The 26073-nt window shown below is 40.8% G+C and overlaps 1 protein-coding gene across 1 annotated transcript in view; it reads left to right on the top strand.

Annotated features, from left to right (window-relative positions):
* AMPH (amphiphysin) overlaps window positions 1–26073 on the top strand; it is a 222052-nt gene that overhangs the window by 132016 nt on the left and 63963 nt on the right. Inside the window, exons 3-7 of the mRNA XM_033088761.1 lie at window positions 1294–1348; window positions 10070–10164; window positions 13364–13459; window positions 21186–21293; window positions 23046–23131. Of these exons, the coding sequence (XP_032944652.1) occupies window positions 1294–1348; window positions 10070–10164; window positions 13364–13459; window positions 21186–21293; window positions 23046–23131 (440 nt within the window). The remainder of the gene's footprint in view (window positions 1–1293; window positions 1349–10069; window positions 10165–13363; window positions 13460–21185; window positions 21294–23045; window positions 23132–26073) is intronic.

Below are 26073 nucleotides of genomic sequence, written 5' to 3'. Positions count from 1 at the left end.
GCCCTCAACCGATGACTAACTGCAGTTAATGGATAAATGCCCAGCTCCCTTGCCTTTCCATTGGGACATCTGTAGAGTACTTGACACTATCTCCCACAGTTCCCCAGTGGGGCTAAGGCTGGCTGCCCACACTAGTAACTTGCTTGATAATGCATCCTGTGATTGCTCTCTTCTCTCCCCTGCATCACTTCTCCATGCCCCTATTGACATTTCCTAGGTTAACTCCAGATTAAACAACTTGCATTTTAATCCTAGTCTCAGAGTCTCAGAATTTCTAAGGGCAATCCAAACCAAAACTAGGATTCATATGTCAAAATTTATATGTGAACAATTTCTCTATTTCATTAATGTCTAATAAAAATACAATGCAGAGCTCCCGGATCGCTCAGTTGGTTGGAGTGCATCCTCTCAACCACAAGATTGCCAGTTCGACTCCCGCAAGGGATGGTGGGCTGCGCCCCCTGCAACTAGCAACGGCAACTGGACCTGGAGCTGAGGTGCGCCCTCCACAACTAAGACTGAAAGGACAACAACTTGAAGCTGAACAGCACCCTCCACAACTAAGATTGAAAAGGACAACAACTTGACTTGGGAAAAAAAAAAAAAGTCCTGGAAGTACACACTGTTCCCCAATAAAGTCCTGTTCCCCTTCCCCAATAAAATCTTAAAAAAAAACCACAAAAACCCAGAGGGGGGGGGAAATACAATGCAAACAACATGCATAACTTAAATTTTTCTAGTATTCACATTTAAAAGGTGAAAAGAAACAGGTTAAATTCATTTTAGTAATAACAGTTGTTTAGCTCAATGTATACAAAATAGTATCATTTTTAACCTACAATTGATATAAAACATGTTAATAAACAGTTTTTGGTACTAGGTTTCTGAAATTTCGTGTGTATTTTCCATCTCCATTCAGACTATTTATGTTGCAAGCACTCAAAAGCCACTTGTGGCTAGTGACTATCATACTGGACAGTGGAAAACAGTTCCCTACCATTGTAACCCAGGTGTCAAAATTTAGAGACTTGCTAACTCTTGAATATATTGGAAGCTGTATGATGGGCCATAGTTAACAAATTTTAACAAAATTATACTTGCCTTGTCCTTTCAAGCTGAATAAAATATGTAAATATCGAGACTCATGGGTATCTTGTTTAGTCCGTGTCCACATATTTATGTTCTTTCAAGAATGAGCCTCTGGTAGTAATAACTCTGAGACTTACTGCTTCATACGTTTACAGGCAACATATAGAAAGATGCTTATCATCTCTGCTTTTGTGTGTTTTTCAGGCAGAGGGTACCAGACTTCAGCGAGAACTCCGAGGATATTTAGCAGCTATCAAAGGTAATGTGTGTGAATTATTTACTACATGTTACCAAGCACGAGTTGTTCTTGGAATTCATGAGTGACAGGACTGAGTGTTGCTTACAAAGCCATTTGGCTTTTTGGCAGATGGTACTTGAGCACAGGTGATTTCATTCCACCCACTCCCAAATTCCTATTAAAGTGATAATCAGAATATGCAAGGAAAAAAGATGTCTGCCCTCATGCTGGAAATTAGGAATAAGTGCCGCCCACATGCCAGAGATTTCTAGGTAGAGTTGTTAGATACAGTGAGCTCGAGACCTGTTTAATAAAAGCTGCAGCTGGTGTACATCCCGAGGGGGAGCGTATCCCAAGGAGAGAACCCTCAGATTCACACTTAAGCCCTTTAGCTGGAAGGGGCAAGGAATGGGGCAGAGGCAGGTGTGGAAGGTTATCAGAAATTGCAGCCCTGGACTACCTGTGACTTGTAGGGACCAGCTTCACCTGCAGCCCTGCCACTGTATGGGAACATAGATGCCCTGGCATTGGTTTCTGGCCTCAGCCAAACTAGGCAAAGAAATGAGGCCAGTGGTGGAGGAAGGAGAGAGCAGCAGGGAGGTGGGCTGCATCTCTGTCTACTGTCATCTTCCCAGGTGGACTCAGATCCAAGTGTACTCGTGGGTGTGATGGGTCACAAGGCAGATGTTGAGAAGGGTGGGGAGAGAATGGATTGTGTGCCAACGGATCTTGGATAAACTGGCCAAACACTCAGAAAAAAGTGACATTCCCAACCTCACCTTCTATTCCCTCTTTCTCAGTTCCAGATATAGTAAAAATATAAATATGTGTACAAAAAGATGTTTTAGAATACTAGGATAAAATACAATAGACTTAGTCTTTAGTCCTGGGTGACAATTTCTTTAGCAGAGTAACTCAAAAGACAGAAAGCATAAAGGGAAAGATAAGGAGATTTGACTTATTATATAAATATATAAATTGTATATACATGTGTTTTAAAAACATGTTTTTGACAGCACACTTAATGAAAATGAAACAAAATATAAAGGGCTCAGTAAGTAAACTAAATGAAGATCAGTTGATTCATAGAAAGAATGGGTAGACATATGAAGGGAAAATTAGCCAATGAAAATCTATAGATGTGTAACAAATGTGAAAAATGCTTATCCTCACAAATAGTCAAAGAATATTAAATAAAATTAACAGGGAGATGCTGTCATTTTTCTTCCAAATGTTCAAAGACATTACAGTTAAAAAGAAAAAAAAAGTCATATCTAGCATTTGCAAAGGTTTGGGGAGCTGTAGTGCAGGGGATCCTGCCGACTTCGCCAAGTGTCATGCGGGGCGTCCGGCGGGGTCTCCGGTCCCGCCCCCCACACAAGAACGCAGGACATGGTGAGGCCAAAAAGGAACACCCACGGAGCCATAGGTAGGGGAGTCACACCACTATACTCTCACTGGCGGCTGGGTTGGAGACACAGGAACCAGGAGCCACACAATTCTCAACCCGCCGCTGTGCCGCTTGCAGACTCAGCCACCATCTTCTTGCTAGCTCCCCCTTTTTTCTCCTTTTCTTCTCTGCTAGCCTCTTCTCCTAGCCTAGCCACGGCAGTTATATTCATGGCTAATGGCTCACTGGTTACAGCTGACGGCCAACTAGCCACAGCTGCTGGCCATTTGATCACAGTCGATGGCCATTTACTACCTGAGCCAGCACCCTTCTATGTGAGGCCGAGAGCCTGGAAACTGCTTTTTTGGGGCTCTGTCCCCACACTCCACCCCTACAGGCTCTCGCCTCACAATCTACGCGACAAGCGTCTTCCGCGAGGGGCCCTGTGCGAGGAACCTGGAGGTGAATGCTATTTCCTGGACACAGCCAAGCTCTCTGGTCACAGTCAGGGTTTCTCAGGGCACCACCAGTACTCCTGGGCACAGCCAGACTTCCTGGACTTCTTAGGGTACCACTAGTCTCCCCGGGCACAGCCAGGGTTTCTCAGGGCACCACCAGTACTCCTGGGCACAGCCAGACTTCCTGGACTTCTTAGGGTACCACTAGTCTACCCGGGCACACGAGGGCCTCTCAGGGCACCGCCACTCTCTCTCTCGGCACAGCCCGGCTTCCTGGACACAGCCAGGGCCTCTCAGGGCACCGCCACTCTCTCTCTGGGCACAGCCCGGCTTCCTGGACACAGCCAGGGCCTCTCAGGGCACCGCCACTCTCTCTGGGCACAGCCCGGCTTCCTGGACACAGCCAGGGCCTCTCAGGGCACCGCCACTCTCTCTGGGCACAGCCCGGCTTCCTGGACACAGCCAGGGCCTCTCAGGGCACTGCCACTCTCTCTGGGCCTCTCAGGGTACCGTGCTGGAACAACAGCGGCTCACAGTCAAGGTGCTTACATATTCTCGATGGCGGCCGGTCAAGACACAAAAGCAAACATCCACCAGTTCCACTACATTGTGGTATGTTCCCAAACAAATAGTCAAGCTGTCCATTAAATTAGGGATGGAAGGCAATTCCCCATAGTCCATAGTCATTCGCTAGGGCTGTCCTGAGGGTGAGGGATGACCTTGACCTCACCCTCAGCTCCCACGGAGGACTCAGCAAGCCTTTCCTCCTGGGACTACAAGTCCTGCATCCGGGCTGCCTCAGCAAGCACTTTCCAGCCCACCGGGCTGCAAGGACCCTCGCTTTCTCCGTCCTCTGCTGGTTGGGGAACCATCCACGTCTTCCCACCCCTCCACGGGGTCCAGCTCTCAGGCAGCTGCTCCTCCTGGTCTTCCTGCAACTGAGTGTTCATATGCACAAACTGCTCCACTGCCCTTCGGAGGGCTTTGGCCGACACCGTACCCTGCTCGCTGCGCCATGTGTAGTGCAGGGGATCCTGCCGACTTCGCCAAGTGTCATGCGGGGCGTCCGGCGGGGTCTCCGGTCCCACCCCCCACACAAGAACGCAGGACATGGTGAGGCCAAAAAGGAACACCCACGGAGCCATAGGTAGGGGAGTCACACCACTATACTCTCACTGGCGGCTGGGTTGGAGACACAGGAACCAGGAGCCACACAATTCTCAACCCGCCGCTGTGCCGCTTGCAGACTCAGCCACCATCTTCTTGCTAGCTCCCCCTTTTTTCTCCTTTTCTTCTCTGCTAGCCTCTTCTCCTAGCCTAGCCACGGCAGTTATATTCATGGCTAATGGCTCACTGGTTACAGCTGACGGCCAACTAGCCACAGCTGCTGGCCATTTGATCACAGTCGATGGCCATTTACTACCTGAGCCAGCACCCTTCTATGTGAGGCCGAGAGCCTGGAAACTGCTTTTTTGGGGCTCTGTCCCCACAGGAGCAGACCCCTTTCATACACTGCTTGTAGCATAGCTTTCCGGGAAGACCATTTGGCAAAAACCTTTGAATGCGTTGTTTGTTTGACATGCCTTTTGACATAGCAGTTTAACTTCTAAGAATTTATTCTAAGAGTTTCAGTGTGGCTGTGTGAAATTGATTACAAAGAGAGTGATAAATAATAAAATAACGAAAATATTAATAAAAATTATTCAAAATAATAAAAAAGCTAATGAAATTGATTTTTAAACTAAAATACATTTAAGTTTTATATGCAACTCATATAATTTTAATCTCATGACCATTCCATGAGGCAGGTACTTTTATTATCTTTTATTTTCTAGATGAGAAAAGCAAGATACGGGTTAGATAGCTTGTCCAAAGTCACGTGCCTAATAAACAACAGCACCAGGATACATACTCTGATCGGTGTGTCTCCTAAGGCCGTGCTTTCATCCACTCTCTTACATTGCCCTTGAACTATGTGACCACTGGCAGGGTTGTGGCTTCACAATTTAGAGTTCATTTATACAGTGGAATAATGACAACTTACTACTATAATTTTTTAATGAGCACTTACTATGTGCTGAGTTGTGTACTTAGGTATATTACCTCTTTGTACCACCCAACACAGCTATATGGTAAATGACAGTAGCCTCATTTTATATTGGGAAAGAAGTAGGGATCAGAGAATTTAACTTTCACAGATTCATAGAGTTCATAATGAACTGTGCTAAAAAATTATTTAATTTTATTATTTATTATTTTTATTTATTATTTATAATAGTTCAGTCAGAATATAGAAGGTGCTCTAGGTATTTCTTCAATTATTGATTTAGGATTTGAACACAAGAAGTATTATTTCAAGCATAGAATTTTTTCTGTGGAAGCTGATTTTTAAAAAAGAGGATACATTTGTTGAATGAATGAGTAAATTAGGTCTCTTTCCCAAGTCTGTATATTTTGGCATATTTTACTGCCTTAGGATGGAGAATGCTGTTTAGAAAAGACTGACATAATTCTTTTCCTTAATGTGATTAGAATGAAGATCCACTGAGTGAAGCATTAGTTTCAGAGACAGATTGGGTGGACCATCCAAGCAGCCTTTCATTCTGCTTCTAATGGCCACACGTCCACATGAAGGAGAAAAGGACTTTATATCAGCTTTTCTCCCAATCATATTTTGCTGATTGAATGATGTTAACAACCGATACTCCATAAGAGTTCTACATTTAAATGCCTTTGGACAAGGCTGATTGGAATGGATTTTTAAATAGGTTGCTACAGAATTTATCAGAGCCCTTTATGTGTTAATGTAATTACCAGATGGCCTAATGGCTACAATAGGCAGCATTTCCCAGTTATTCAACTGTGGAATACTTTTCTCAAAGTCTTACAAAAAGTTAGACTTCCTTGTAGCACACTTTAGGTTTTTGGAACACACTTAAAGACAAGGATTATGTGGTAAGTAGATCATAATTTGCATTTTCAAAGTACTCTCATGGCCAATTTTTCCATTTTTCACACAAAAATACTCTAACTGACTAATTGTACTACACTGTAGGCAGCCTTATAAAGGAATGAGATCTGGCCATGGAGAGTCCTGGCCCTGGCTCTGGTCCTGGGAACAATCGGGAAAATCACAGAGCCTCTCAGCTGCCATGGTTTCCTCATCCATAAGGTGCTCCAGGTGCTCTTAGAAGTCCCTCCTCCCCGATCTCTACCACTGAGATTCCATGAAATTGGTTTAACTAAGCGCTACTCATCATCCCTAATCTCTGGGTGGCATTCACCTCTTTATTTCTGCTGATTCTTGGGCTATGCAAGGTTGATCTGATGCTCTCATTGGCTTTAGCAGCAAACATTCCAGTGTCCTCATTCATGGGTGTGACACTGTTCTGGAAGACGGCAATGCAGAGATGAACAGACACAGTGCCTGCCGTCGTGGAGCTAGCAGTAGAGAAGGGGAGAAGGTTGAATAAACAAAAGAGCCAGCTATGCATACTAATATGTGTTTTAACAGAACTGTACATTGTGTGCTGTTCCGTGCAAAGGCTGTGTATGCAAAGCAGCCGCCAAATGCCAGTGGAGCCCAGAGACCAAAAAACAAGGCAGACAAGTCCAGCTTATTGGTTTAGAGAAATTAAGAGGGAACTTACATATAGAAACGGGTCTTGGACAGCTGCAGAATGTTCAGATCTCGACATCTTTCACCTTCTGGACCACTTTCGTTTTCCCGTCTTACAGATGGGCTTGTGTGGGTGGTGGGGGGCACCAAAAGTCCTGATACCGGCTGGCCCTGGCGCCAGGGTAAGCTAACGGGTAGATAACACCTAGGACTTCTTGCTCCAGAGGAAGGAGTAATAGGAATTCTGTTATTAGCCCAAAACCTCTGTACATGTTCCAGAGTCAATCCAGGGGTCAAAGGGCTGGATTCATTCACTTAGAAGTTAAGCTGGCGGATTAGCTTAAAAATGGAGTCAGCTCTTTCCACACATGTGCTGTCACAACAGAGCACAGACCCCACTCTACCTACCAGATAGGATACCAGGTCAGTAACGGTCTTTCTTGTGAACCTATACTTCAGTGGACCAGGAAGGGAGCATACCTGATCATCAGTTTATAAGATATGCCAGAGAAAGAGGCTGATGTTGGAAGGACTTGCCAGGTAGAAGAAGCAACATGTACAAAGGCCCAGGAAGCAGGAGGGAGCGTGGGCTCTTTAGGGAACAAGTAGATCAAGCAGGAGACTGAGCTGGCTAAGATGTGGAAAGGTAGGCAGTGTCTGTATGAAGATGTGCTTGTTTGCCATGTCGTACTGGGAGTTTATTGTATCAGTGGGGAAGGGTGTCCTTACATTATTGTAGGAAAGAGAATGAGTCACGTGATCAGATTAGCATTTTAGAAAACTTACTGTGGTTGTGTGGAATTCAGGCTAGAGGAAATGAAACTGCAAGGAACTTCTTAGAAGTCTAGCCCAATACTACTACTACTAATAATAATAATAATTACCAACACTGATTGAGTGCTTGTCTGCCAGGCACTTACATAAGCTGTCACTATTTCATTTCATATATGCAAATAGAGGTTGTTACAAAATACCTAGGAGAAGGTCCACAATTTTGAAGAGAGGGCAGTGGTTCCTATCCAATAGCGAAATGGTAATTCTTCTATGCAAATCAGTAATCTTTTAAGAAAAGTATTGGATATTACATATTATTAAGGACTATTTAGCATCTATTCTACTTTAATGTTGCCAGATTGCATTGAAGGGAACTTGGATTTTAGCTCTCCCCCCCACCCACCCCGTACTCTGTCGCACAGTACAAATCTCTGCCAGTCTCCGCCCCTTCAGAGCAAGGTTTGTGTCTTGTTCACTGTGTGCCCATCAGAATACTTTCTATGGAGAGTTCTAGAAACAATTTCTATGTCAAAATGGATTCTTTCCAAATTATCCATCACTACTTAGCCACACAGCAATTAGTTATTTTTGGAGGCTAGGAGGCATATTAACTGCAGCATTGTGCTTTTAACCTCAATGAGTAAGGTCTTATATAATTTTATTTCCTTTCAGTTTTAACTTCACCACAAAGGTTATTTGTCCTATAATGCCATTATTTCTTCTTCTTTCTCTTAAGACATTAAGAACCTATCTATACAGCTATTTATAATTTCCATTAGATTTAAGATTAGGATTTAAAAGAAAACTCTAGAAGCCTTTTGGCATTTGCATTATGGAAGAGGGTCAATCAGTGACTTAACTTTTGGTATGAACTTGAGGGGTACATTCTTGGTGTAGATTTGCTTGTGCTCAGGGAGTGGTGAAAGTGGACACTGGAGGTCATGCTGCTGCCACCTCAGCCATGACCACACGTACAAGAGAGAACATTTTTGCTTACTTGGATTCAAAATGCTAGGAGATGGTACAGATTTCAGCATTATTTTTTTGCTTACACTTACAAGACTTATTTTACCAGAGACTCAGTGACCTGAATCATCACTGTTTTTTCCCTACCCTAGCCTGCTGGGGCTTCATCTGTAGTTGCCAAGGTGTTCCAGCCGGTGTGGCCACACACCCTGTTGTGTAGGGCTCCTTTGACATGCTCAGGGATGCACTTCGTGGGTAGGGATACAGGTTCTCACACTCACATGGCCCTGGAATGTGTTCAAAGCGCTACTGCATGGAGGCCAAATGTGTATGTCTGCCTGCAGAGTGAAGAAGTACTGTGAAATGCCAAATTCCGTGTTGACTTTTGTAACATACTTTTATCATTTCAGACACCTTTATTTTATTCTGTTGTCTCACGATTGAATCCAGAATTGACTCCCTTAAATCCAATAAACATGTGGTTGAGTCTAGAGTGTTGTAAGGAAGTTTAACAAAAACTTCCCATCTTTGATTCACTGGTGCTAAGTTTATGAAACGTGTTTTTTATTTATAATGACAGCACTCAAATTTGTCTCTCTCTTCCCTTTATTTAGCCCCTTTTCGTATTTCCTAGTGACAAAGGCCAAGAAACAAATTGGCCAGGTCTCACCTTCCAGCTGGTATGGAGTGTCGTGCCAGAGAGGCACTTCTCCAAGTCAGCAGCCAAAGAATGTACTTGGTTTTGTTCTGAGGTTGAGCTGTCTCCATGGCAATCCAAACTTCGTCGTCCATGTTTTGAAGGAGGGGTGGAGGGGAGACTGGGAAAGGCTTGGTTATACTTTGTATCACCACATTGTGCTCAGAAACTTTGTATCTTTCCTATTAATAACCAAATGTTTTACAACATACCAAGTGAACTTCGAATGAAAATTCTGACCCATAGATTTAAGAATGCTTTTTGAGAGTTCTGATTTAAAACTGTATATATAGTTTTTAATACTATCAGAAAAAGAAAAACTTTTTGTCTTTTGAAAAAATTTTAGGTCACTTAAACCACTTTCAACTGTTCTGTCCTAAAATCCTGTTGATTTTGCTTCCACTTGCTTCTAAAAAAATGCTTTATTGCTTATATTTAACGTCACTTAGGATTAATTTTATTTTTAGAACTCTAGTTTTACGGACAAGTATTTTAGGTGTCCTATACATTTATGGTTCCATGCCATTTAACAAGCAACAACACACATAATAGGACACATTATTGTTGTTTTCAGAATAGGACGCCTTGTTGATTTTGTCAAGACCCAGTATCTATCATTATCATGGAAATAATAGAAAACGCACAATATAATCACACAGGTCTTAGATACCCTCAAGCGAAGATGTCATTACAGATACAATTAGCAGTCCTGCCTTCACAATATTGCCTTAAATAATTAGCGAGTACTCAAGACTTTTCTCACTTGGAAAAGTAGGAGAAAGAGGAAGAGAGTCCTCACCCATTTCTATCTAACAGGAGTTGTTTTCTCCAATGCCAGGCATGCAGGAAGCTTCAATGAAGCTCACCGAGTCACTGCATGAAGTCTATGAGCCTGACTGGTATGGGCGTGAAGACGTGAAGATGGTTGGTGAGGTAAGACCAGGATGCAGCACACAGGAGGCCTGGGGGCGGGGGGGCGGCATCTGCGAGGCTCCCACCAAGGCCGCTCACTCAGCCTGTCCCTGACCCCGCGCCCCCCAACTTCTCAGCCCAAACCGTGACAGGACACCATACACCCAGAAGGCACCATACAATTCTGCTGCCCAGATCATCTCAAATGTGGTTATTAGTGAACTGATTACAAGGCCATGTGGATGGAAATCTGTGGGTTAAAGATTATTTTTCCTCAAAATAAGAATAGCACGTTTCTGTTCCTTACTGCGCATCAGAACAGCCCATTTCATCAGAAGAATGGGCGTGCAGTATGATGATTCTGTATACTGACCTCACCTCTGCACCCTGCTCCCACACCTTCCTGGAAAGCATGAACAGGAGTTGGGAAGAGCATCTATTCCACTTAAACTCCAGCTAGTCCTCTCCTGGCAGACGCAGCTGGCCTGCTCATAGGGGCCTAAATCCTGTGAGGCTTTGTCCCTAGACAGTCTTCACACCTCAAATTCAACTTGTCGCCTAGGGCCACCTGGAAGTGATCACCTGAGTGTGGCTTCTTTGAGGACAGTACAATGGCGCTGGCAGGGACCAGCGGCTCTGAGGGATGTTGGACGAGTCCTTTAACCTCCTCGGGCCTTAGTTTCCTTCTCTGTAAAATGGGAATAGGCATCATACCTACTAGTAATACATTCAAAGCCTTTGTATTCGTGTCACTGACAGAGTGCACAGAGCATGTGATTATTACAGATATTAGAAAGCCCCCTGGCAGGGGTTCTCTCCATCCAAGTTCTTCTTAAAACAAAGAGCAGTTCTTTGTCACCCTCAACTTCACAAGAGCTCACTGCTGCTCATTTAGGCCCAGAAGGCCTAGGAGATACAGACACCACAGCTCAGGGGAAGGTCTGATATGTGATAAACTGACTGTCTGTCAGCCTGTGGAAAGATGGATTCACACTGCAGCCGCAGGCTGCTTCCCGAGAATTCTGACATCCCAACTTTGATCTTTATAATCTCATTATGACTGAGAAGAAGAAGGAAAAAAAAAAACAGATTTATTTATGAGGAAAGCTCTTGTTGGCTCTCTTACCTGTTGAAAATGTTCAGGATATGAATTGGGCAAAACCAGCCTCCACACACCATTTTCCAAGGCAGTTATTAACTAATTGCATCTTCTCACATTTCTTCAATAACAAAAACACGGTGTTCTAACATCATATTAAAAGCTTGACTCATTGTAAATTTCTGACTAATGATGTGTAATTGAAAAATTGTCATGAAATGAGTTTTTAAAGGGAATAATAGACACGTGTGTTACTGCCTTTTCAGAGCACTGTACTACGTTCTTTGTGTGGCAGATGCCACTGTTGACATTTATTCTGAAGGAACCAGCTGCCATCCTACCTTGGTCCCTGTGGTTGCCAGATTTTTGGAGTCTTCAGTTCCAGAGCCAAATATGGGTTCTTCTGATGGTGAAGGAACTGAACATTGCATGTTCAGAGGGTCTACTCACATTAGAAGAGAAGCCTTTCTATATGGAGGACTTGATTTTTTTTTGTTGTTTGAATAACATTATTGGTTTGGCATTTGTAATAAGTAGAATTAGTTTTTGAAGTGCGAAAAAGAAACGAAAGGAAATAAACCTCCCCCAAAGTGGTTTTCTACAGGACAGATACTTACATCCCTCCCATAAAGGGCTTTGGAGGTGGGGGCCCTGGATGGTGTGGTGAGCCTACAGACACCCGGCGCCCAGAGGTGCCTTCCTTGCTGCCTCCTCCAGGTTTGAGATGACTCTGAGTCCTGCCATGAGCTCTCATTTCTGCATCCTTGTCGGCAAGAAAGAGGACGCAGGAAAGATAAACCTCCTTTTAGGGACACTCTCTGACCCATGGGCCACAACTTAGTCTCGTGGCTGCACTTAGCTGCAGTAGAGGCTGGGAAGTATAGTCTGTCCCAGGCAGCCAGGTGCCGGCTGAAACAGGAGCTTCCATTACTAAGAGAAAGAAAGGGTACCCCTGTTTCCCCGAAAATAAGACCTAGCTGGACCATCAGCTCTAATGCGTCTTTTGAAACAAAAATTAATGTAAGACTGGGTCTTATTTCACTATAAGACCCGGTTTTATATTATATAAGACTGGGTCTTATATTAATTTTTGCACCAGAAGACGTGTTAGAGCTGATGGTCCGGCTAGGTCTTATTTTCGGGAAAACAGGGTAGATACTGCAGAACAAGCAGCAGATTCTGTCGGGAGATCCTACACGGTTTAATACAGGGAGAAATGTGGAGATTATGTTCTGCACACCTTCTATGTGACTGGGGTTCTGTGAAGCACTTTACATGGGGAAGTTGAATCTCAGGGAGGTTCTAGTTTCCTAAGTCACACAGCTACCGTAGGATATGAGCCCTGTTCTGGTAAGGCAGCCTGTGTAATAGACAGATCGTGAGCTTTGAATTCAGGGACACACACCTGGGTTGAAACCAAAGTGTGTCATTTATCAACTGCATGACCTTGGCCGACTTATGTAACAACTCGGGCTTCAGTGTTCTCTTCTGCGTAGTGGCAACAATAGGGCTTTCCTCATAAAGCTGTTGTGAGAGACTTAAATGACCGTGCACGCACATACATGTAAAGTGTTTAACCCAATGCCTAGACATAGTTAGAAGTAGTAGCAATAATAATACCTAATATTCATTGTGTTTATCATAATTGATATTCCATAAATCGCAGAGCCTTTCCAATAGGACTAAATTTTCTGCTTTCTCTGTGGAAGCTGCAGCAAAGGTTTATTGTTTATTTGAAATGGTTTGTAGTTTCATGGGTGGCTTTAGAAGTAATCCATGTGGAATTCTTCACAGTTTCTTCGCCCCCAAAGGCCATCTATAGGGATCTGGAGACCTTTCGAAGCTTGTATGTGCTTTATTAATGCAGAATCAGAAATACATTTTTTAATGGTCTGAGCCTTTAGATAGCCTGTACTGTAAATTACAACTGGTAGTTAAATGGCCTAGAAATTTTGTTGTATTATTTAAAAATCCACAATTAAAAAATTCTTTCTAACATCTACTGTCTGGGGAAATATTACTTACTAATTTTTTTAGTTTTAGATTTTTTTAGAAGTTTGTTGAAAGGTATCCAGTTAAATTGATTCAGCAGTTATGTCTTCATTTCTCTTTTTCTCTTAGAAATGTGATGTGCTGTGGGAAGACTTCCATCAAAAACTAGTGGATGGGTCCTTGCTGACGCTGGATACCTATCTGGGCCAATTTCCTGACATAAAGGTATTTTACTCTGTGTCTATAAAGGGAAGAATTGAATGGTCCCAGGTACTTACTGAAACACGGGCAAGAGGAATCAAAAGTCAAAGACAGTTGGTAACTTTTCATTTATTTAAGTATGAGATTTTTATCCTGTTCCTATCAGTTTGAAATGAAATGTCGTTACACAAATCACTTTTTCCCCTTTAATGACCTGCTTCAGCTTTTATTTCTCTACAGAAGTCTTTTTAATCCAGTAGATGTAAAATTGGAAATCAGACATACAGAAAAATTCTAATCTTTATGTTTAAACCTCTTTATTATGTATCATTTGACAAGAATTTCCATTAGAATAAACAGTGGTCATAAGGAAAGGAGAAACCTTAGTGTAAATATCAGAGCAAAATCTGATCTTTTGTTGTGTACTGTTTATTTGCATATGTTCAAAGCGCACCTACATATTTTTCTCTCCTTGAAATTTTCAGGTTCAAATTGAACTGCAATTGACCCTTAGGGGTGCCGACCTCTGTGCAGTCAAAAGTCCGTGTAGGACTTTTGACATCCTACAAACTTAACTGCAGTTGTCCCTCAGTGTCCACAGGGGACGGGTTCAAGGACCCCCACAAATACCAAACTCCGTGGGTGCTCACGTCCCCGGTATAAAATGACGCAGAACGATGCACACAGTCGGCCCTCAGCATCGCGGGTTCCCAACCGCAGATCGAAAATACTGTTTTCCATCCACGGTTGGCTTAATCTGCAAATGCGAAACTGGAGGGTATGGAGAGCCAACTGTATATTTATTGAAAAAAATTCGCGGGTAAGTAGATCTGCGCATTTCAAACCTGTATTGTTAAAGGGTCAACTGTATTAAGGTATAAGCATTTCAAATACGTTTGCATCTGGATCTCAACATGTCTTGTCTAAATCATTTGTTCTATGTGATACTAGGATACACTGAAAGGAAAATACACAAGTGAAAGTTTGAATATCATAGATTTGGAATTGACTCTGGAGGTTAGGTGGTTTTTCAACCACCTGGGCTGTATAACAAATGGTAGCATTAATAGAGCTGCCCCGCGACCCCCATTGTTTTCCCTGCTCAAGGAGGGATGCCAGGTATGATATCCGTGGACTGTCCTTTCTATAGGCTCAGAAGGCCATGAACCGGCATCTCTGGGCGTCTGCAGCATCTTATCAGGTGACCTGTGATGTGAAGATCTGCTCTTCCCTGGCATTTTGTAGCCACTGCCAAATACCAGGGAACTAGCTGTAGTAATGTGCAATGGCCTTGGCCAAGAAACATAGTGAAGTCTTGGCCACAAACATCACTCATATCAATAAACTAGTTTCTGTAGGCACACACACAATGCCTAATGCTAGCTGATCAACATCAAAAGTGTGTTTTGGGCCACCAGGGCCACCAGACAAATACCTAAGTGGATCAGACTAGATACATTAGCCTTGTTGGCAAAATGGCACAGAGAACACATCCAAATGGTGGATTCTCCATGATGTTGTCATTATAGGCAGCAGAAGACTTGACTGAGCCATTCCATAAATACATCGTAATTAAAAGGTATAAGCCAATTTTTAAAAACTTTTCTAAGAAATAGAAAAATTGCAAAAAATTTTAAATTCTGTAAGATTGTATGTACTAGCCTACAGGGAATGTGTTTTGGGTTATCTTCAAATTATTTTATAGACATTCAGATTTTATCTTAGAATCTGTGGCATTTGTGGAGCAGTCTCAGAATCATTATCACACTTCAGAATATCGTTTACTGCATGACAATTTAATCTTTATAAAAATCAACTCCCAATAAATCACAATAAGGGAAAATTTTGTCCTCCTACTTAAATATTTCAAAGCAGCTTATAACTTGGCTAAATTATTCATATAATGTATATTCATAGTATGACTTAGCTAAGCCAATGAAGGCAGTGATTCACAAGAGAAGAACACATTTGAAAAGTCACTGAGTATCAGGAATAAAAAGTTAGTATCATCCAAAAAATGTGAAGTCTTTTAGTTGTCGTGGTATTGCCTAGCAACAGTTATTTGGAAATTGGCCGTATTCTCGGAGCATATAATTTCAGAAGACAAGTACACACACAAGCACCTGCATTGAAACATGGAGAGATTAAAATAAAATCATGATGGATTATATCGGCTAGTCTTTTCAGTTTGTTCCATATCAGAAACAGGAAGAACTCAGCAGAACTTTTACTTAAGCAGTTCTTTTCTTGAGGTCCACGGTTGAAGTCATGCACAGAAATGATCCTCCAGTTACTGAACCATCTTTACACTAGAGATTTGGGAATAATATCTAGCTGGATGCCCTGAAGATAAATGAAAACGTGTCATGGTTTTTGCCTGCATCATGGAAAGAGGCAGAAGAGATTTCTCTTTCTCTGAAGTCACATTTAGAATGTCATAGTATACACATAGTGTTTCATCCAAGATAGAGAATTGCGAAGCTGTTGCATATGACGAACAGTTGAGGAAATAGCAGTGTTTAACTTGGAAAGGCAACAATTTGGAATCGGGCAGTTGGGGGTATAGCTGTTTCTAATAATTGAAAGACTTTTCTTCTGTGAAAATGCACTGAAGCTATTCTGTGTGCCTTTACTTGGTGGATGGAAGTTAGCAGTGGATGTAAACTCAATTACTACATAAAGTTAGTGCTGAGAGATTATGTAATGAATGGGTTATTCGTGGAAAGGAGGGTTATGATTAAAAATACTAAGTGGAGAATTTTCAAAGCATAGCACACAATTGACTTCCTTTGCTCCCATTAAAATCAGCAGGCTATGTGTAGTTAAAACCTCAGGCAAATTTCCAAATATTTATGGCAGCCCATCAGAGAGGGCTATGGAATACCATTCATGAGCAATGATGTTTGACTGTTCCAGCTGTGACTGGCAGGGCATACGGTGTTATGGTTGTTATTATACAGCACTGATGTCTGAAATCAATGTTGTAATAAGAGCCAGTTTGTCACTAACACTGGCAGGCTTACAGCTGTGAACAGTTATTGTAAAATGTAGTTTAGATTCTATCTTGGCGGCCACTCATAAGCAACTAAACGTATATTTACAGCAAAGTGCCAAAATGAATCCCAAATTGAGGTTATGATAGAAATTAAAAAAAAAACACAGTAAATTATTTTCTTTACTGCACAGGGTCAGTGCACAGTGGAACTCTGAAGACATTTTAATTAAAAACTTAAACAATTTACTATTAAACTAGTAAATTTATTTAATTAAATTTACTTGATTGGATGGTGAAATACGAATTGTATCATTTTCTATATAAAGTCTAACATATATTAACTCCACCCTTACTTAGGAGATTTTGCTCTTTTTTCAAGTCTCCCAAATATCAGACAGATAAGGAAGAAAGATTGATTTGTTTTTCCAGTGCAAAAATATCTGCATCAAAATGAGTGATGGCCTTCAAAATAGTCACTTCTACATGGTAAGCTGTACTCTGTAATTGACTTGTCAGTTACACGAGAAAGTCAGTCACATTATTTACTTAACTACTTGTTTTTAAAGCAAAAAAATAAGATGACCCAGTAATTGAGTTTTGTCTGTTTTCAAAAAGCATAGCCATCATCAAAGAATCAAGATTTCCTTCTTGGAACATGTAAGGGCAGAGTCACCCCCACCTGCACCCCCACAAGTCCACAAAGCAGAGCTTCATAAGAGTTTGTACGTAGACACACAAAACCACTTCTTTCGGGACAGTGTTCCTTTGGAAGTAACAGTTATATATTTGCTAAAATAATTAGCTTTGTCAGCTCATAGGCACATTGTATGCACCATACTTTATTAAAGGGCTTCTGTCTCCCCTATCTGGGCTAATCCACATATCTTTAAGTGAATGTGGTGTGTCAGCCATACTTTCCACTACTAACACCAGTTGGAAGTGGTAGGTGCAGAGGGTAAAGTGAAAGAGATTGAAAGCAGCTAAATGAGAAAAAGGAACTGTCCCAGCCCACCTCTCACCAGTCCTGAAGGGGGTGTAGAGGAATATCATAGAGTGACAGGTGGTGGTTGAATGATAGTCTGTCAGTGAAACATGGGACTTGTTAGAAGAAGTGCTAACCAACAGTCCGGAGCAGGGCTGGGACGGAGTGAGGCAAGTGAGGCCATTAGGATTCAAAATATACCAGGAAGCACCTACTCTGGGTGGCCTATCCTGCTCTTACATGACCCTCAGAGGGAGGGCCTTCTTACAATCTGTGCCCTAGGTGTCCCACTTGCCTCGCCCTACTGTCGGCACTGGCCAGGGGCTGATGTCTGATTCGTCTTTTACGACAGACTCCTGAGCAATTCTGGACAAACTGGTGGTTCATCTCATGCTACTTCAAATTCCCTACACGTAAAATGGAAATGATCATGGTGTCTCCATACTGTACGTTGCTGTGAGAATCAATGGGATACGACCATGTTTTGTGAGCCATACACATTTATGTTGTCATTATTTTTCTTCTTCCTACCATATCCAATTACAAAAAAAGTAAGGGTCTTCTTCTGCAGTGGTTCTCGTTACGAGAGTAGCTGGGCATAACTGGACTGCTGGGCATCTTTTTAAAAAGGACAGATGCCTGGGCCTTGCTAAAGACTAATTAAATCAGAATCTCTTAATCCAGGTCTCAGGAATCAGTATAGTTTTTACTGTTTGCTTTTTAGTTGTGCCTCTTTATTTAACTTGAATTTTTAGTGGTTGCTCTACAATTTATAAAGTACATCTTTAACTTACCATGTGTAACTTCAAAAAAATATTACAGTACTTTATGAATAATCTTAAGAACCTTACAGCAGTATATGTTCAGTTCTGTCCTCTCTTCCTTCGTTGTGCTATTGTCACACATTTTTCCTTTACATATGTTACAAACCCCACAATACATTGTTTCTGTTGTTTGCTGTAGATTGCCAATTAAGCTTTTCAAACAATTAAAAGAAAATATAATCTTTGTATATGTACGTTGATTTTCACAATTTCTGCTACTCATTTATTTTTATGGCTCTACTTAGTGTTAAAATTCTTATGCTATCTATCAGCGAATTTGCTCAACTTTTGTTTGTCTGAGAAAAAAATACAACTTTATTTCACCTTCACTCTTGTAAGGTATTTTCACTGGGGATAGAATTCTGAGTTGGTAGGTTTCTTTTTATGTTTTATTTTTCAGTGCTTTAAAGATGCCACTTAATTGTATTCTAGCTTGCATAGTTTCTGAAGCTTAGTCTTCTGTAATGCTTACCTTTGTGCTTCATGTTTTTCTTTATTCTTGATTTTCAGCAGTTTGGCTATAATATATCTGGATGTGTACTGTTTGGTATTCATCCTTGGGATCCTCTGAGTGTCTTAGATCTGTACTTTCATGTCTTCATTATTGTATAAATTTCTCAACCTTTATTTCTTCAAATATTCTGACTACCTCTCATCTATTTTTGAGACCCCATTACATACATACAATATGGTAGACCATTTGATATTGTATTACGTAATTCTTAATTTTTTTCAACTTTTTTTCTCTTTGGATTTTAATGGGAATAATTTCCCTTGATTTACTTCAAGTGCACTCTTTCTTTTCTCAGCTGTTTTAAGTCTAGTGATTGACCCATCAAAGAATTGTTTCCTATCTATTTTTTTATTTCTAGAATTTCCCTTTGACTATTAAAGTTTCCATATCTCTGCTGAAATTCCCGTTTTGTTTATGTATGTTCTCTACCTTTTCCAACTGAATAATAATATATTAGTCATAGGTATTTTAAAATTCTTCTTCAATGCTTCCAACATCTGAGTCATGTCTAGGTCTGATTTTCTTGACTACTTTATCTTCTCTCATGGGTCGTTATTAATTTCTCATGGGTTGTATTTCATAACTTTTGACTGAACACTTCACAATCATGGATAGAAATTGAAGACTGAAGTAATGTTTATGCCTATGAAGGGGCCTGCCTTTTTGTCAGACCATTGGTATGGGAGTTCAAATCAATCTAACTGCAACTTGAGCTAGATTTGGGTTTTGCTGTTGCTGTTGTTAACTTTCAGTACACTGTGGCTTTGAAATTCTTTTAGAACTGGGCTGCTAATGCCTTGTGCTTATAGTCTGTCATCTATAGTGTTTTTGGACTCTTAGGTTGAGATCTGGTTTTTGCTTCTTTGACCCACGTAGGGTGGGCCTTTGGATGCCAGAGAGTTTTCCTCAGTGTTCCTGTTCCCCATCATATTTCACTTGTCTTTGTATGCCTGTGTTGCAGAGGGGGTTCTGTCTCCAGGAACTTGTCCATCTTCCAGTGGTAGGCTTGTTATTCAGTGCTAGACTTGTAGTGCGGGCAGGGCTGGTTTCTGTTATACTTTCCTGGTTTTGTGTTAGGCAAAGTTTGCCTCATATCTGGGATTGGTCTTGAACAGGAGTTTTCTGTCCCTGCCCTAGTGGAAACCTACCTCTGCTTGCTATAGGCATCATATTTTGGACCCCAAAAGGTGTTATGTCACTCACCAGTGAGTCGCAGTCTACCCTTCTATGTAGCAATGATCTCTGCATATATCCTAAGGGCCAGAGGGTTTCCTGTCACTCCTCCAGAGCTAGATTGGTTTTGGTCTACTCCTCCTCAAGAAGCAGTGGATCTTTTCCTGGCCTCTGTGGGTGGGAGGATTTGGTGCTCTCTACTCAAGCAGCTTAAAGCTTTTGCTTTGTAAGAGGAAAAGGTCCATGGAGTTGAATAGGGCTTTGTTTCCACTCCCTTCCAGTCAGAGATCACCTCATTCGCACCAGCACTGCAAGGGGGAGTGTCCTGTCTTCAGACTTTCTGATAGCATCCAATGGAGGTTTGCCTGAAAGTGCAATTTCCCTTGTGCCTTGGGCATCCAGCTTTTCCAAACTACACGTTAGCCCCCACTAGGCCGTTAGCAGTTTGTTAAAATTGTAGCTGACTTCTTTTTACCCATTTGTATGCAGGCCACAACTTTTACCTGTACCCTGCCGAAGGTAAATGGTTTGCATGTCTCTTATCTAGTTGGAAACCCTTGTCCCTCTTTAGAATTCAGATTATTGCTTTGTGACCTCAGATCTGATACAATCAATAAGAATTATGTTTTTTTATATTCATCTAGCTTTTTTCTTATTAGTGTGGGAATGAAATTCTTTGCAGCTTTCTATATTCTAAGTGAAAGTGGAAATCTGTATGAATCAATATATTTTTAAGTCCCTCCAATGGTTCTAATGAAACAAAAGGATTGAGGAACATTTCTAGGAAAAAGGATTTTTATTCCTAAGAATCTACTTTGTAGACTTGCTTTGTAAGTATAGATCTGTTTTATACATCTGCTTTGTAGGACTGCTATTAGTGTGTGCTATTAGAATTATAAAGCCAATCGTAATATAGTCTTTCACTATCTTGAAAATAGAACATTTAAACTTTTAGAATGCAGCCTAGTAGAGGGTATAGGTTTACCTGCTTCCCTCAACCAGTTCTGGAATTTTTCTGGGCTTTGATTACAAATTCTTTCTGTTCCTCATGATTGGTCTAATTAATATCAGAAGGGCAGCTGTTTACCTAATGGTTTTCACACAAAAGATTGGAGACTGTAGCCTGATTTCCAGGGATCATTTATCTACTGAAGTTCACCTTGGTCTCCAGTCAAGGTCCTCGGGTCCTCTGGACAAGGACTCTGCACAAAAACAATCTATGCCCATGACTATTTCTTAATGCTCGTATTTTCCATGGGCAGAATCGCATCGCAAAGCGCAGTAGGAAGCTGGTTGACTATGACAGTGCACGCCACCACCTGGAGGCTTTACAGAGCTCCAAGAGGAAGGACGAGAGTCGGATCTCTAAGGTAGGGATTGAGTCCACTCTTGTCACCACTCCATATTCTAGACCTAGTAACGTTGCTTTTAAAATGAAATGTTTACTTTGTAAAGGAGATTGGAATCAGGACAGAATTTAAACTGAAACATGGTGCTTGTGGGCTGCTTTCTATCATACTTTTTCATTAAAAATAATGTTTTTCATATTATTATAGAGTTCTCATGGGTGACACTGACTCGTAACATTTTGATCAAAATAAACTTTGGCTCCCAACAATACTGTAGGATCAAAGAAAGAAATGAGTGTTTCTGTACTTCTTTTTGTGGGTGTGGTCCATACTGGATGCTAAAAATGCAGATTCAGATAGGGAACCAAGTTTGAAATCTCAGACATAACTTGTGATTGTCTGAGAGTATGGACAAGTGCTAGATTTGTGTAACATTCATTTTCTTTTAGAAAACTATGTCAGTAGCTTTTACCATGTAAATCAGTTATTTACCGACGCCAATTAATTGATTACAGCTGCTAACTACTCCCTTTGCTTGCGGTCTTGCTTCCTCCTATCTGCCTACACACAGCTGCCCAAATGGTCTTTCTGCAACATGTATCTAGATATGTTTCTCCACTGCTTAAGTCTTTTAATGGCTCCCACTGCCTGTAGAAAAAGTCTAAATTCCTTATCACAGCATATGCTACCTTTTTGACTCACTTACCCTTCCTTATCAACATTCTGTCTTCTTTCTGCTCCTCTCTTTCTTCTGTACACACATGCTAAGCTCGAGCCTCCATGACCTACACATCAGTTCCCCAGCAGCCACAATAACAGCTGTTCTTCAGGATGTGAGGCCTCATAGATGCCAGACACCATGCTCAACACTCCTTCCACATCACCTTGCCTTAGTACTCACGGCACCTGTCAGGTGCGCATTACTGTCTCCGTGTTATGGATGAGGTATCTGAGGGAACAAGCAATCTGACAAGTTCACAAGGTTGATAAACTAAAATTACAACCCAGGGAACTCCACCTTTATGTATTGCGACCTTACCCACCCCGTTCTTTAGCAAACCTTTGCCAATTCTTCAAGAGTCACTTAAAATATCACCTTCTCTGTGGAACCTTTTCTGTTCCCTGCACCAGCTTCCCCAACAGATGCTCCATAACAGGTTATAGACCCTATCTTGCAATGTAATTATTTAGATTTTCTACTACACTGGAAATTTCTTGGGGAAGCTCCACATTCAGTATTCCGAACACAGCTGTGTATGACAGGCAATTAACACATTTTTGTATCATGTTTCCCCAAAAATAAGACCTAGCCGGACCATCAGCTCTAAGGTGTCTTTTGGAGCAAAAATTAATATAAGACCTGGTCTTATTTTACTATAATATAAGACCGGGTCTTTGTGATATGATATGGTATGATATGATATGATATGATACTGGATCCTATATTAATTTTTGCTCCAAATGACGCATTAGAGCTGATGGTCTGGCTAGGTCTTGTTTTTGGGGAAACACGGTAGAATGAATGAATCTGCCAGAGACTGTAAGAGCAACTGTTATAATGAATTCAGTTTTTGTGTTTTAATAAGACTTAATATTTCAATTATATTGAAAAAAATCATGTAGATGTTAAGCAGACTAATTTTTTTTCTTCCCACAATGTTTCTAGGATGCCATAAAGCTATTCCTATTTTATATTAAAGGATTTTGTTGTGTATAGAAATAGTTTGTATTTATGTCGTATTTTTTAGTGTAAACATTATATTTCATTTCTAGGCAGAAGAGGAGTTTCAGAAAGCACAGAAAGTGTTTGAAGAATTTAATGTTGACTTACAAGAAGAGTTACCATCATTATGGTCAAGGTATGGATGTTTTTGTACAGGTTATACATGTCCCTTTTGGAAGTTCAAGTACAATGAATATCCCTTATCTTGTCTTTGTTGCCTGTGACGGTTCAGCACTGTCCAGTGTAAGTGCTCTATAATCTTCCTTTCCAATATGGTAGCTACTTGCCACATGTGGCTGGATTTTGAGCACTTGGAGTATAGCTGACTTATAAATTTAATTTATTTTGTTTTAATCCATTTAAATTTAAATAACCTCATGTAGCTAGCAGCTACCATATTGGATGGCACAGTTATAGACTTTGATACAGTTATCAAGTGTAGACTCAAATCTCAGTTAGAGGCATTAGGAGAATGACCCTTAACCTTGAAATTTACAAGGAGACCCTTTCAGTTCTTGGCAGAACTTTCTTTATTTCAAGAGCTTATCTAGCCTTCTGACTTTGATGCCAAGCCACTACTTTCAGTTCTGACCTATTAACCTGAAATTCATTCCTATTTTAGGCACTAAATATTCTTATTTACAGGTACTCTGCATTTCTCAAGGCAATAATGTGCATTTTTCCATTTCTCATGTCACCGAGTGCTTCTTATTTATAGGAATTCTGCATTTCTCATGGTACTAAGTGCAGTTTTCCTACCCAGTGGTAGAACCAAAAAGTTGTTGGGTGAAGTAGGGCATTATGTCTCTCATGTTCCATCAACACCCCCATGCCAACCACCTAAATACACAGAATTGTGCTTGCTGTGCAACATTGCTTTAACTCAAATCCTCTGATCTAATTTCCAACCAGATTGTTGCCCCTAAAACCTTCCTATATGGAAATTCTAGAGCTTGTACTTACCCTCCAAAATTCTAAGCATATTGAGGATTTAGACTAGAGTTTATCCATTTCTGTGTTTATCCCTAGTGCTGTTGATTTGTTGTCAACAGTAGGCACTCAGAATTTACTTCTGAACTACAGAAATATCTACAGGAAATTTTGGCTAGTTCATTATAAAACTAGCCTCTAGGACATGCCCAATTCAATGTCTAGCCATAGCCAAACGTTTGTGAAATTAACTCGTTGCTCATATGAATTTACTCATTCTTTCAACATCTGCATTTCTGTTTGGGCACTATCATTCCTGGGCTCCCAGCCTCAAAACTCTGGAGTCATTAACTACGGGAAACCAAAGAACCATCAAAGGAAACAATCCCTTCTTTTTCAGTGTGGTCTTCTGGATTGATCTGCCCCTCTGTATTCTCACTGCCACCACTCTAATCCCCTTCATCCTTTTGTGGATTATGATGGGAGTCTTGCCCTCACATTTCTGTCCTTGAGCTCTTCTCGTTCAGCTCTTCATTCAGAAACTGCACTGTGGCGTCTCTGTGACCTGCGTAGAAACCTGATGTACGTGCCCAAAGGGGACCTCAGTTCTCCCCAAATGAGGTGTTGAATAGCTTGACTATATAAATTTATAGGGATATAGATGAGACAAACATCTATTAATCATTTTAATTTAGACCTTTATGACTAATTAAAATAAAAAATTACATGAAATTGTGTTTTTAAAGAAATATTATTTGTTTGCACGCTTATATTTTCAGAAATACTTGTATCCAAAATCTTTATATACATCTTTGGCATCCATGTCTTTCTCCTCGTTAAAGACACTCATCCAGTCAGCCAGTAGTTCTTCAGAGCTTGTCGTCTTGCTCAACAGGCATTCTATCTCAAACACAAGTTGTCAATTGCATACAATTAAGACAGTTACTTTACATTTCTCCTGTAAAGGAATTTTAGTGATCTCAAACATAATTACTTCATTGCTTTTTAAACTGGTCTTTTGGACGGCTTGGGTATCACAATGTTCAGTATTTCCAATTATGAACCAATACTCCTGGGAAAAGTGCCAAAAGGCAAATATTATTTGCCTTATACGTATTGGGTATGTAACTTTTTTTTTTCTTAGTTCTAGCTATAAGTATGTAAAACTAGCATTGACTGATAGACTGATGTAATTTCTGGCTTATGTTCCCTCCCCAAATAGTATTTGATTATTCAAAATAAAATAATTGTCAAAGTATCCTGAGTTTGAAAGACTTTGGAGGGACTTAAACACAAGGGGAATATTTAAGGGACAAATTTTGGAGAGAAACCTTTGCCCTTATCTGATCATATACAGAATAAATTCTCCGATGCTTTTTGGTTCAGTCTAATTTCTCATTATGGCACTCAAGGTTCATTCCCTCCATATTAACCAGACCCTGCCCTTTGATCAAAGTCAAGCTTAGGCCTTTCTGTATATATAGTGTGTTCCTTGACTAAACCCAGATTACACAACCACAATAATGGTGTGAATTGTGTGTGGATGTGTGTTGTGTGTCAAGGAGAGAGAGATAATTTATTGAATATTTGCCAGGTATCATTTTGTGTACTTTACACACATAATCTCTAATCATCACAATTACAGGTATTTTCATTTTACAGATGAGGAAGCTAAGGACCATATCACTGAAACACCTGGCCTAAGATTGTAAACTTTATAAATCCTAAAGCTGGCCTAAGGCCTGATGTTTGTAAATCCTGACTTACAAACTGACTTAAAAGCACTTCTGTGGTTTTTCCTATCCATTTTGCTGTCTGTAATTAGGGCCTCTCTTTACCTAAAATGAGATTGCATCCAGTCTTTCATAAATTTATTCATCAAGTTATTTCATAAATATATATGTTTTCCTCCCAGCTATATCGCTCCACCTTGAAATTAAAGTTAGTACTTTGTATCTTCTGTGATGCCTGTGGTGAAATTTATGATATTGGACATGTATTTATGAGTATTTATTAATGGATTTATGCATGAAATCCTGCATCAAACTTTTCATAATCATTCAGAATGTTGGGTGAAGTGTTCCTTATATGTCATGTCCAGGTTGGTCTACCGTGATCTCCACGAGTTTCCTTAGTCACTTTCTGCCT

Source organism: Rhinolophus ferrumequinum, chromosome 20 (genome assembly GCF_004115265.2).
Source record: "Rhinolophus ferrumequinum isolate MPI-CBG mRhiFer1 chromosome 20, mRhiFer1_v1.p, whole genome shotgun sequence".
Lineage (NCBI taxonomy): Eukaryota > Metazoa > Chordata > Mammalia > Chiroptera > Rhinolophidae > Rhinolophus > Rhinolophus ferrumequinum.
Note: the sequence above shows the minus strand (reverse complement) of the source record. Positions and strands in the feature narration are given on the sequence as shown.